This window comes from Electrona antarctica (assembly GCF_951216825.1).
Source record: "Electrona antarctica genome assembly, chromosome: 8".
NCBI lineage: Eukaryota > Metazoa > Chordata > Actinopteri > Myctophiformes > Myctophidae > Electrona > Electrona antarctica.
The window spans coordinates 33,459,853-33,473,525 of record NC_136789.1 but is presented as its reverse complement, the minus strand read 5'-3'; the positions used below and the strand labels follow the sequence as shown (position 1 = coordinate 33,473,525).

Here is a 13,673-nt window from a genome sequence, read left to right as displayed (position 1 = left end):
TGGTGGACCTTCTATCTGTCTATAGGACCATCACTGACCTCCACTCCCTGGACCTTCTATCTGTCTATAGGACCATCACTGACCTCCACTCCCCATGGACCTTCTATCTGTCTATAGGACCATCACTGACCTCCACTCCCTGGACCTTCTCTGTCTATAGGACCATCACTGACCTCCACTCCCCATGGACCTTCTATCTGTCTATAGGACCACCACTGACCTCCACTCCCTGGACCTTCTATCTGTCTAAAGGACCATCACTGACCTCCACTCCCATGGACCTTCTATCTGTCTATAGGACCATCACTGACCTCCACTCCCTGGACCTTCTATCTGTCTATAGGACCACCACTGACCTCCACTCCCTGGACCTTCTATCTGTCTATAGGACCATCACTGACCTCCACTCCCTGGACCTTCTATCTGTCTATAGGACCACCACTGACCTTCACTCCTGGACCTTCTATCTGTCTATAGGACCATCACTGACCTCCACTCCCCATGGACCTTCTATGTGTCTATAGGACCATCACTGACCTCCACTCCTGGACCTTCTATCTGTCTATAGGACCATCACTGACCTCCACTCCCCATGGACCTTCTATCTGTCTATAGGACCATCACTGACCTCCACTCCCTGGACCTTCTATCTGTCTATAGGACCATCACTGACCTCCACTCCCCATGGACCTTCTATCTGTCTATAGGACCATCACTGACCTCCACTCCCTGGACCTTCTATCTGTCTATAGGACCATCACTGACCTCCACTCCCTGGACCTTCTATCTGTCTATAGGACCATCACTGACCTCCACTCCCCATGGACCTTCTATCTGTCTAAAGGACCATCACTGACCTCCACTCCCATGGACCTTCTATGTGTCTATAGGACCATCACTGACCTCCACTCCCTGGACCTTCTATCTGTCTATAGGACCACCACTGACCTCCACTCCCTGGACCTTCTATCGGTCTATAGGACCATCACTGACCTCCACTCCCCATGGACCTTCTATGTGTCTATAGGACCATCACTGACCTCCACTCCCTGGACCTTCTATCTGTCTATAGGACCACCACTGACCTCCACTCCCTGGACCTTCTATCTGTCTATAGGACCATCACTGACCTCCACTCCCCATGGACCTTCTATCTGTCTATAGGACCATCACTGACCTCCACTCCCCATGGACCTTCTATCTGTCTATAGGACCATCACTGACCTCCACTCCCTGGACCTTCTATCTGTCTATAGGACCATCACTGACCTCCACTCCCCATGGACCTTCTATCTGTCTAAAGGACCATCACTGACCTCCACTCCCTGGACCTTCTATCTGTCTATAGGGCCATCACTGACCTCCACTCCCCATGGACCTTCTATCTGTCTATAGGACCATCACTGACCTCCACTCCCTGGACCTTCTATCTGTCTATAGGACCATCACTGACCTCCACTCCCCATGGACCTTCTATCTGTCTATAGGACCATCACTGACCTCCACTCCCTGGACCTTCTATCTGTCTATAGGACCATCACTGACCTCCACTCCCTGGACCTTCTATCTGTCTATAGGACCATCACTGACCTCCACTCCCTGGACCTTCTATCTGTCTATAGGACCATCACTGACCTCCACTCCCTGGACCTTCTATCTGTCTATAGGACCATCACTTACCTCCACTCCCCATGGACCTTCTATCTGTCTATAGGACCATCACTGACCTCCACTCCCTGGACCTTCTATCTGTCTATAGGACCATCACTGACCTCCACTCCCTGGACCTTCTATCTGTCTATAGGACCATCACTGACCTCCACTCCCTGGACCTTCTATCTGTACAGGGGTGCCCAAAAGGTCGATCGTGATCTAGTAGATCACAAATGCTGTGCAGGTAGATCACAGGACATGCCCCTAAAGAATGTTTAATTTAAAATATAAAAACTATTTTTGGCATCTGCCAAAAATAGTTTGAATTAAGTTGACTTCATTGATTGACATAAAAAAGGGCCTGTCAGCTCAAACCCATAATGCAATACTTTGTTTTCAAGAGTGTTGCTGTGCACAAATGTCAGTAGAATTACAAATTAAATGCTAAATCTCTACCTATTCCATTTCTCCCCCTCCCTTTCCAATTGTATTTGTCTTATATGTAATGCCAGTGCCGCTATTCCAAAGCCATTTTCAGCAATGATATTATAATGTTTTCGGTGGGTAGATCTTGTTGAGCTGGTCATTTTGAAAGTAGCTCTCAAGTCAAAAACGTGTGGGTACCCCTGGTCTAGGACCATCACTGACCTCCACTCCCTGGACCTTCTAGTTTAGGAGCATGTACTGACCTCCACTCCCTGGACCTTGAGCTTCATGTGGTCTATAGGTTTAGGATCATGTACTGACCTCCACTCCCTGGACCTTGAGCTTCATGTGGTCTATAGGTTTAGGAGCATGTACTGACCTCCACTCCCTGGACCTTGAGCTTCATGTGGTCTATAGGTTTAGGAGCATGTACTGACCTCCACTCCCTGGACCTTCTAGTTTAGGAGCATGTACTGACCTCCACTCCCTGGACCTTGAGCTTCATGTGGTCTATAGGTTTAGGAGCATGTACTGACCTCCACTCCCTGGACCTTAAGCTTCATGTGGTCTATAGGTTTAGGAGCATGTACTGACCTCCACTCCCTGGACCTTGAGCTTCATGTGGTCTATAGGTTTATAGGATCATGTACTGACCTCCACTCCCTGGACCTTGAGCTTCATGTGGTCTATAGGTTTAGGAGCATGTACTGACCTCCACTCCCTGGACCTTGAGCTTCATGTGGTCTATAGGTTTAGGATCATGTACTGACCTCCACTCCCTGGACCTTGAGCTTCATGTGGTCAATAGGTTTAGGATCATGTACTGACCTCCACTCCCTGGACCTTGAGCTTCATGTGGTCTATAGGTTTAGGATCATGTACTGACCTCCTCTCCCTGGACCTTGAGCTTCATGTGGTCTATAGGTTTATAGGATCATGTACTGACCTCCACTCCCTGGACCTTGAGCTTCATGTGGTCTATAGGTTTATAGGATCATGTACTGACCTCCACTCCCTGGACTTTGAGCTTCATGTGGTCTATAGGTTTAGGAGCATGTACTGACCTCCACTCCCTGGACCTTGAGCTTCATGTGGTCTATAGGTTTATAGGATCATGTACTGACCTCCACTCCCTGGACTTTGAGCTTCATGTGGTCTATAGGTTTAGGAGCATGTACTGACCTCCACTCCCTGGACCTTGAGCTTCATGTGGTCTATAGGTTTAGGATCATGTACTGACCTCCACTCCCTGGACCTTGAGCTTCATGTGGTCTATAGGTTTAGGATCATGTACTGACCTCCACTCCCTGGACCTTGAGCTTCATGTGGTCTATAGGTTTATAGGAGCATGTACTGACCTCCACTCCCTGGACCTTGAGCTTCATGTGGTCTATAGGTTTAGGAGCATGTACTGACCTCCACTCCCTGGACCTTGAGCTTCATGTGGTCTATAGGTTTAGGAGCATTTACTGACCTCCACTCCCTGGACCTTGAGCTTCATGTGGTCTATAGGTTTAAAGGATCATGTACTGACCTCCACTCCCTGGACCTTGAGCTTCATGTGGTCTATAGGTTTATAGGAGCATGTACTGACCTCCACTCCCTGGACCTTGAGCTTCATGTGGTCTATATGTTTAGGATCATGTACTGACCTCCACTCCCTGGACCTTGAGCTTCATGTGGTCTTCTCGGGTGGTCTTCCCGTCCTTCCTCTTCTTCCAGCAGTATCCATCTTTCCGGTACTTCACCTTCTTGCGGTTGTAGAGGATCATGGAGCCATTCTGGGGCCTGGAGGTACAGAGAAGCACACCCAGGGATGGGAGGATTAACACGTGATGTGTTGTAGTTTAAAGATGGAGTGCAGTGATTTTTTTGTCCAGTTTGTCATGAGGTGACAGTACTTCATTAATAATAATAATAATAATAATAAAACTTTATTTGTATAGCACCTTTCATGACATGAAATGCAGCTCAAAGTGCTTTACACAAAAAAAGAAAAGAAAGGCAGGGCATAAACAATACAGTGAGGACATGAATAACATTTTTTTAAAAAGACAAATAAATCAATTAAAAGCAAGGGTGTAAAAGTGGGTCTTGAGCTGAGCTTTAAAAATGTCTACAGAGGCTGCCTGTCGAAGGTACAGTGGGAGTTTGTTCCACGCCGTCGGCCCGTAGAAGCAAAAAGCTGCTTCCCCGTATTTTTTAGTTGCCATTGTTTTAGGCAAAGCGAGCAAGCCAGCAGTGGAAGACCTTAGGGGGCGGTTTGGGACATATTTCGGCAGGCAGTCATGTAGGTAGGAAGGTGCGAGACCATTGAGAGCTTTATAAACAAGTAAAATAATTTTAAAATCAATCCTAAAAACAACCGGAAGCCAGTGCAATGAGGCCAAGACTGGAGTAATATGTTCTCTCATCTTAGTTCTAGTTAAGACTCTGGCTGCTGCATTTTGGACAAGTTGTAATCTGTCAGTTGTTTTCTTAGGCAATCCAGAAAAAAGTGCATTGCAGTAATCAAGCCGAGAAAAAACAAAGGCGTGGATTAGCGTTTTTGCATCGTCCAGTGACAAATAGGCTCTGATTCGTGCAATATTTCTAAGATGAAAAAAGGCAATCTTGGTAACATGATTAATGTGTGAATTAAAATTCAATTCAGAATCAATAATGATCCCCAAGTTCTTTACTGTACTGTTACTTTCTACAGTCAGGTTGCCAAGTCTGCTTTTTATCGATTCTTTCTGCTCACTAGAACCGGTTATGAGAACTTCTGTCTTATCCTCATTTAGCTTGAGAAAGTTCTCACTCATCCAGCATTTGATGCTGGACAGCGGGTCTAAGGCACAGAGATCATCTGGAGCTACAGAAATATATAGTTGGGTATCATCAGCATAGAAATGAAAATTGACTCCGTGATTGGTAATGAGTTCTCCCAATGGCAGTATGTACAGGGAGAATAACAGAGGACCAAGAATCGAGCCCTGTGGAATACCAGAACCGATGTTGTGTTTGTCTGAGTCAAACTCAGCTAGATTGACAAAATAGCTTCTGTTTGTTAGGTAGGAGGAAAACCAGGACAGGGCCGTGCCAGACAGGCCTATCGTGTCAAATGCAGCCGTTAGATCTAGAAGTAAAAGAACGGAAACATGTTTCTTGTCAGCAGACACCCTAAGATCATTAATTACTTTTACAAGTGCTGTTTCTGTGCTGTGGCCTTTCCTAAAGCCAGATTGGAATTTGTTATGCACATTGTTGTTCTGTAGAAACACATCCAATTGATGAAAGATGCATTTTTCTAAAACCTTGCCCAGAAAGGGCAGATTAGAAATGGGTCGATAGTTACCCAGCACAGAGGGATCAAGATTGTGTTTCTTGAGTAAGGGCCTAACTACAGCCGTCTTCAGTGAGTCTGGAAAGACGCCTGATTGTAGAGAGCTGTTTACAATTTTTAGGATATCTCCAATCACACTATCTAAAACCTCTTTGAGAAAGGTGGTGGGAATTGTGTGCAATGAACAGGAGGATGATGTCATCTGAGATATGGTTTTTCGGAGTTCGTCTTCATCAATTGTGCAGAAAGACAATAGGCTCCCCCTGGAGAGATCAACCCTGGCACCATTAGCTGCTGTTTGAGGGCTTGAGCTAGCAGCAGCACCATTCATAATATCAGCTCTAATGTTACAAATTTTGTTATCAAAAAAGCATGCAAACTCATTACACTTAGCTTTAGAAGCCGGGAACGACTGCTTGTAGGACTGGGGGGGGGGGGTAAAGTTTCGTTCAATGGTCTCATTAATAATGCCAGAGAAATAAGCCTGCCTTGCCAGACGCAGGGCTTTGTTATAGGCGACTGTTGACTTTTTAAGAATCTCTAGGTGGATGGTGAGTTTGTTTTTTCTCCAAGCTCGCTCAGCTCTACGACAATCTTGCTTCAGTGAACGTGTATGCTCATTTATCCAGGGTGTTACTCTGGTGTTCTGTTTCTTTTTAGTTTTCATAGGAGCCACTATGTCAAGAGCTGACTCTAGTTTAAGATTAAACATTTGGACCATATCATTCACTGGGGGAGTATCGTACAGGGGGGCCCAGATGACGAGAGAACTCGTTGGCTGCAGATGAGCTAAAAAAACGCTTTTTTATAGTATATTCAGTGATGTTTTTCTCTAGATCAGAGACAGTCATATTAAAACACAGCAAATAGTGGTCTGATAGCTCAGGCATTTCAATAGTCCTTTCAACAGTGATGTTCAGACCTCTAGAAATCACCAGGTCCAGAGTGTGCCCCTGTTTATGTGTAGGCCCAACAACATGTTGGATAAACTCAAAGGAGTGCAATAACTCTAAGAAACCCAGAGCCACCGCATTTGAAGCATCGTCCAGGTGAAGATTAAGATCACCTGAGATAAGAGTTCTGTCATAGTTAGTGGAACAGATAGATAAAAGTTCTGATATTTCTGTTAGAAATACAGCTTTGCTGCACTTTGGAGGACGATAAATGCTGATCATTGGGATAGAGGACTGACCCTGCAGTATTGTGGCCTGGTATTCAAAGGATGAAAAGCTGCCGAGAGTCAGAGCCTTGAAGTGTCTGAAAAAATTATTGCCAGTCCACCTCCTTTCTTAGCCTCGCGAACAGAGTGGATGAAACTGTAGTTTGCGGGACAGGCTGGCGCTAGGAGAACAGCTCCATCTGAGCCAAGCCATGTCTCTGTTAGAAAGATAATATCTAGCTTCTCTTTACATATTATATCATTTACAGAGGAGGACTTATTTGTTAATGACCTGATGTTAAACAAGGCAAGGTTTAGCTTGTTATCAGATTTTTGGGGACTGTGATGCCTGTGAGGTACATTAACCAAGCAGCATTCTCTCTTCAGGCTACTCCTTGTCTTGGACAATCTATTTGAAATAACAGTGGAAATGTTGTGTACCTCAACCTGTACGGTGATTGAAACACCAGGCTTTCTAGAAGCAAGGGGTCCATACAGTACATGTTTGTTGCTACGCATAATTAGAGCCCTTGGTGTGGTTGTCATGTGTTTATGAGGTGACAGTACTTCATTAGACCCCTTGGTGTGGTTGTTATGTCATGTGTTTATGAGGTGACAGTACTTCATTAGAGCCCTTGGTGTGGTTGTCATGTGTTTATGAGGTGACAGTACTTCATTAGACCCCTTGGTGTGGTTGTTATGTCATGTGTTTATGAGGTGACAGTACTTCATTAGAGCCCTTGGTGTGGTTGTCATGTGTTTATGAGGTGACAGTACTTCATTAGACCCCTTGGTGTGGTTGTTATGTCATGTGTTTACGAGGTGACAGTACTTCATTAGAGCCCTTGGTGTGGTTGTTATGTCATGTGTTTATGAGGTGACAGTACTTCATTAGAGCCCTTGGTGTGGTTGTTATGTCATGTGTTTATGAGGTGACAGTACTTCATTAGAGCCCTTGGTGTGGTTGTTATGTCATGTGTTTATGAGGTGACAGTACTTCATTAGAGCCCTTGGTGTGGTTGTCATGTGTTTATGAGGTGACAGTACTTCATTAGACCCCTTGGTGTGGTTGTCATGTGTTTATGAGGTGACAGTACTTCATTAGAGCCCTTGGTGTGGTTGTTATGTCATGTGTTTATGAGGTGACAGTACTTCATTAGAGCCCTTGGTGTGGTTGTTATGTCATGTGTTTATGAGGTGACGGTACTTCATTAGACCCCTTGGTGTGGTTGTTATGTGTTTATGAGGTGACAGTACTTCATTAGACCCCTTGGTGTGGTTGTTATGTCATGTGTTTATGAGGTGACAGTACTTCATTAGAGCCCTTGGTGTGGTTGTTATGTCATGTGTTTATGAGGTGACAGTACTTCATTAGACCCCTTGGTGTGGTTGTTATGTCATGTGTTTATGAGGTGACAGTACTTCATTAGAACCCTTGGTGTGGTTGTTATGTCATGTGTTTATGAGGTGACAGTACTTCATTAGAGCCCTTGGTGTGGTTGTTATGTCATGTGTTTATGAGGTGACAGTACTTCATTAGAGCCCTTGGTGTGGTTGTTATGTCATGTGTTTATGAGGTGACAGTACTTCATTAGAGCCCTTGGTGTGGTTGTTATGTCATGTGTTTATGAGGTGACAGTACTTCATTAGAACCCTTGGTGTGGTTGTTATGTCATGTGTTTATGAGGTGACAGTACTTCATTAGAGCCCTTGGTGTGGTTGTTATGTCATGTGTTTATGAGGTGACAGTACTTCATTAGAGCCCTTGGTGTGGTTGTTATGTCATGTGTTTATGAGGTGACAGTACTTCATTAGAGCCCTTGGTGTGGTTGTTATGTCATGTGTTTATGAGGTGACAGTACTTCATTAGAGCCCTTGGTGTGGTTGTTATGTCATGTGTTTATGAGGTGACAGTACTTCATTAGAGCCCTTGGTGTGGTTGTTATGTGCAATTATGTCTTCCCTTTGTATTTAGGGTTTCTTCCTGGTGGCTGAAACCTTGACAGTCAAACGTGGCAATAAAAAAAATGAGTGATATAGTGACATCACTATATCATCCCCTCCCCTAAACCCCTCCCGTCACCCTTTATCATACAACAACAGCTGTGGGTGCAGCTTCAGTTCAGGTGGATCACCACCCATCACCACCCACCAGGCAAACCAGGCATACTTAATGAACTGGTGGGCATGTCCACAGAATTTTACAAATACTGTACACTTCTTTGAAAAAATTCTTCGTCCTCATATAATAATAATGATCTGATATAATGATTTAATAAAAACCATGATCATGTTTTAGGGTGGAAAACAATCATGGCACTCCATCTTTAAATGGAGGGCAAGTGAGATCAAATAAGCGATGGTGGAAAAAGTACTCACATGTCTTACTCAAGTAAAAAACTGCAATTTAGGCATATGTTGTTACAAGTCCAGAACTAAAAATGTATCCTACTTGAGTCAAAGTACAAGAGTATTGGCATCAAAATATATAGCCTAGTTTTCAAACAAACAAGTTTTCAAATGTATAAAATCAAATGTATAACAATCTTTTGAAAATAGCAGTTCTACAGGCTCACAGAGCGCACCGTGATATTGTAGATCGGCTATTTTTAAATGGCCGAAATGTATAGGGCTGACATATTATTGTATTATTGTATTATTTTGTAATAATCATCAAAACAAGTAACTAAAGTTTTGAATGATTGTGGTGGAGTAAAGCTCAGACCACAACGAAGGGTCCGGACGGGACAAAACGTTTTAAAGCTCAGACCACAACGAAGGGTCCGGACGGGACAAAACGTTTTTGGAGCGGTGCCTCCTCTCCATCATGAAGGTTCAAGGTTCAAGGTTTCTTTATTTTGTCTTGTCGAGGAAATTCGGAATACACTAAGTTATACATTTAAGGAGATCAAATCACTCATAGGAAACTAAACTATGAGAAGCTGTTTTCTGTCCCATTATTATCTTTACTGACATTTGAGGTGGACTGAGGGAAGGGTTCTTCCATTGTCTCATGTGTTAAGACCCACCTACTCTCCCTGAGGGAGTGGATGACGGTCCCATCTACTCCCTGAGGGAGTAGGAAGGTATTTAAGCATCAGTCTGACTGAATTCGATACTCCACCAAGATACCCATGTACCTGTCTAGATATTTCCTTAATGTTAACGAAGTCCACACCCACAACACCAGAGGGAGTGCAACGAACCATGTACAACCCAGATTCGGCACAAACAAGGGACTCAATTATTTTCGCTCCTATGCCACAAAAATGTGGAACGCCCTACCAACAGTCATTAAGACATGCGAATCCCTTGACTCCTTCAAAAACGCTCTCAAAGGGCACCTACGGATGGCTGCAATTCGAAACTGGCCCCCGTAAAATCTTTTCCCCTCACTGTATATGTTTCTTCTCCCTTTTTACCTCCATTATGATGAATTCCTGTTCTGTTCTTTGTCTATATAGAAGTGTCTATTTGTACGTCTCTAAATGTTTTGATGAATTGAACATGGTGGACCCTGTTGTAAACAAGTGTAATGCTTAATTGGGTCGTCCACTCACAGTTAACAGCCTTTGTATTGAGTTTGTGCTTGAAATGTACTGTAATTCTGCAAACTGTTAATAAAATTTCAATCAATCAATCAATCAATCAATTGTGTTGAGTATGGTGTTCCATTGTAACGCTTGATATGCTGTCTCCGTATTCGAATACTAAAGTCTGAATTGTGTCTGTCTCATTATGTTGTTTAACTGTGTTATAAGTGCTCTCCAAAACATTCTATAACAGTCTCCCGAGGGAGAAATTTGTCTTGGACCCCAAGGACCCGCCCTGCAGCATACAGATACAGATACAATACAATACACAATACAAGACAACAAAGGCACACAGTGACCCGTACAACATTAAAATACCACACACCACCATACCTAGTGCAAAAGAGGGGAAGAACATCACCTCATAACCTTCGACCCCTACCCTGTCTGCCCTCTGCAAGGACTCTGTTAAGGAGTGTGATTGACAGAGGGACAAAGGAATGCTTGTACCTATTATTATATTTGCACGCATGGACCTTGTACCTCCTACCTGATGGCATTAGCCGATACTCAGGGTATAGTACATGGGAGGGGTCAGACACAATGTTCTTAAAGATGTGTGAGTGCCGTGATTTTTTTCTACCCTAAAACATGATCATCAGGTCTTATTGTTATATAAGGAGATATCATTTTTTCAAAAAGGTTTTGTTAAAATGTCATTTTTATTCATTAAGTATGCCTGGTTTGCTTGGTGGGTGGTGATGGGTGGTGATCCACCTGAACTGAAGCCGCACCCACAGCTATAGTTGTATGATGAAGGGCGAGGGGTTAGGGGAGGGGCTGATAGTGTGATGTCACTATATTACTGTTTATTTCATTGGCCCGTTTGACTGTCAAGGGTTCAGCCTCAGGAAGAAACCCTAAATACAAAGTTAATACAGCATTGCACATAACAACGACTCCAGGGTGTCTAATAATTACTGTCACCTCAGACACATGAAAAAAAAATACAAAGATTGTGGCACTCCATCTTTAACCTGTCCAATGGTGGCCTGCTCAAAGATGACCAAGATGATCTCAGTTATGTGTGTCCCTCTGTATGTATGTAGGCTATACGTGTCCCTGTGTCTGTCTGTCCGAGCACGGAAAGCTGCAACACAGTAAAACTGTCATTTCTCGACCGTTTTGGACGCGGGAAGGCTCACCGGAACAGTGGCGTCCCCCCTGGCCATGTTCCTGGGTGTCTGGATTTCCGGGGACCCCCCCCCCCGTGGACCACCATACGGTAACTCTGTCATTTCTCAGAGATTGTTTCCAAAAAAATATCAAAGTACAGGGGTTCTCAATGTTTTTGGCCGGGGACCCCCAGAAATGCCTTGGCCGTGTCTTGTGACCCCCGTCCCGACCCCCTCCCCACCCCCAATACAAATTGGCCGCTAAAATACATCATAAATAAATACTGAAACCAGATATAATCCTTAAGGAAGGTTTATGCATGTACTATGTGTACTATGTCAACTCTAACTTTCTCTTTTCCAGCCATTCAGTTGCAAAAAAATATATATTATTTTTTGAAAATAATTTGGGGACCCCCCAAAATAATTTGGCGACGCCCCAGGGGGTCGCGACCCACGGGTTGAGAACCCCTGCACTACAATACAGTAGAGAGTAAGTAAAACAATACATGTGCACCGCTCAGTTCACACAGGTGTGATTGTAAACCACACCAAATGCAAGGAGTTGCATTGGTGTAGTTTTGTCCCGACCCGACCCTTTGGTGTGGTTTGGTTTAACCCATTTAAACCTGGGAACGATTCTACAAATGTCTTCTAGTCCTGACAGTTTTCTGTCAGTGGTTCTCAAACATTTTCATGTCAAGGAGACCCAGAATGATATGTAATTGGCCGCCGACCAGGCAGGAACCCCCCCAGGCAGGAACCCCCCCAGAACAAAGATTTGAGTTAAAAACGTTCGCTGTGAAAGAATATATATTCAAAGATTTGCACGACATTTTCACAATTTTTCAAAAATAGCAGACCTACAAGCTTGTAGATCTGCAATATTTCAAAAGCTAAAAGTATAACATATAATGCTTTAAATACCAAAAGGGGTTCCCGCCCAGAATGGGTTAAAAGTACAATATTTGCCTGTGAGATGTAGTGGAGTAGAAGTAAAAGTACTGGAAAATGGAAATACTCAAGTAAAGTACAAATACTTAAGTACTATAAGTGAAAGCACTTATAGTTACTTCCCCCACCAATACCCATGGAGTGTTAGTTCAGGAACAGGAGTCTCCAGGCACGTCTCGCCAGTTCTTTGGTAAACAGAAAAGGCATTTTCAGGTCAGGATACCAATTTTATCCAATCAGGAAAAGAGAACTCGCTGCACCAGATAGAGACTCTACAAGTGGAATTGGAAGTGACAAACACAGAGACATAAAGGCAGACAGCATTTAGAGGAGCCTTGATGTGAAAAGGGTTGAAACTTGAAAACCATGCACTGCTTTAAGCAGTCTGTTTGTTTTAGTTTGTAAAGCTATATCACGGTAATAGAGAGAGGCAGAAAACTGAGGGTAGAGCCACCCTGGGCAAGACCTACGCTGTAAAGACTATCTTTTGTTTGGACGGGATTTTAGCGGAAGTATCGCCCAAGAAAATTACGTTGATGCTTTACAAATCAGTTTACATTATCTGCAAATGAAACAAGTGTTTTGATTGGTTCGGGAAAATATCGTATCCGGGGGAAATACATCTGACGGATGTTCAGGAGGATACATCCGCCGATAGCTTCTCTGCCGTACGTTAATTTGTGACCAGGCTTTTCGATTTCGCAGATAAGTAAGCCTGGGACCGAGGCTAGGGTATAGTGTTGTCTCCGGCTGGAATGGACGCCAGCCAGCCAGTCATCATCCACCACCACCGACATCGAAATCGATTCGAATTCGAATCGCGATTCCCGTTATGAACGATTCAAAATCGATTCATATTTTCCAAAATCGATTCATATTTTTCTGGTTACAGTTACAGGAGTTTTCACTACATGTGAAAGGTGTTATGAAATGTAAGCTTACCCTAATCACAGTAAACATCATGTCTTCAGTCATGTTCAAGTTACTGTATAGTCACTTCAGTTCAAGACTGGAGTAGATCGTGATGAAATCCTATGTATTCAATCGAGAATCATTTTTAATAGAGAATCTGTGAAAAGATTCACAGCCCTAACCAACACTGAACGTCTCTGTGTAGTGATCAGTTATTCCAGTGGTGTCCAGGGACCCCCAGGGAGTCCTTGAGGAGGGAGTTCCAGGGGGTCCGGGGACCCCCAGGGGGTCCTTGAGGAGGGAGTTCCGTTCCAGGGGGTCCGGGGACCCCCAGGGGGTCCTTGAGGAGGGAGTTCCGTTCCAGGGGGTCCAGGGACCCCCAGGGGGTCCTTGAGGAGGGAGTTCCAGGGGGTCCCCATGCAGCTAAATGATATAGTTTGGAACCAAATGGACCCTTATGGGTCTGTAACTCCGAGAGTGTACAAATGGAACCAAGCGGCACACTTTACTACTTATTTCGATGGAAATAAGTGAAT

General features: G+C 44.1%; 1 protein-coding gene across 1 annotated transcript in view; it reads right to left on the bottom strand.

Moving 5' to 3' along the window:
- The window catches only part of LOC306928722 (calmodulin-binding transcription activator 1-like), a gene marked incomplete at both ends in the record, with an annotated part of 178,994 nt that overhangs the window by 81,891 nt on the left and 83,430 nt on the right, over positions 1-13,673 (bottom strand). The window contains one exon of the mRNA XM_079508992.1: positions 3,732-3,867. Coding sequence (XP_079365118.1) covers positions 3,732-3,867 — 136 coding nt within the window. The remainder of the gene's footprint in view (positions 1-3,731; positions 3,868-13,673) is intronic.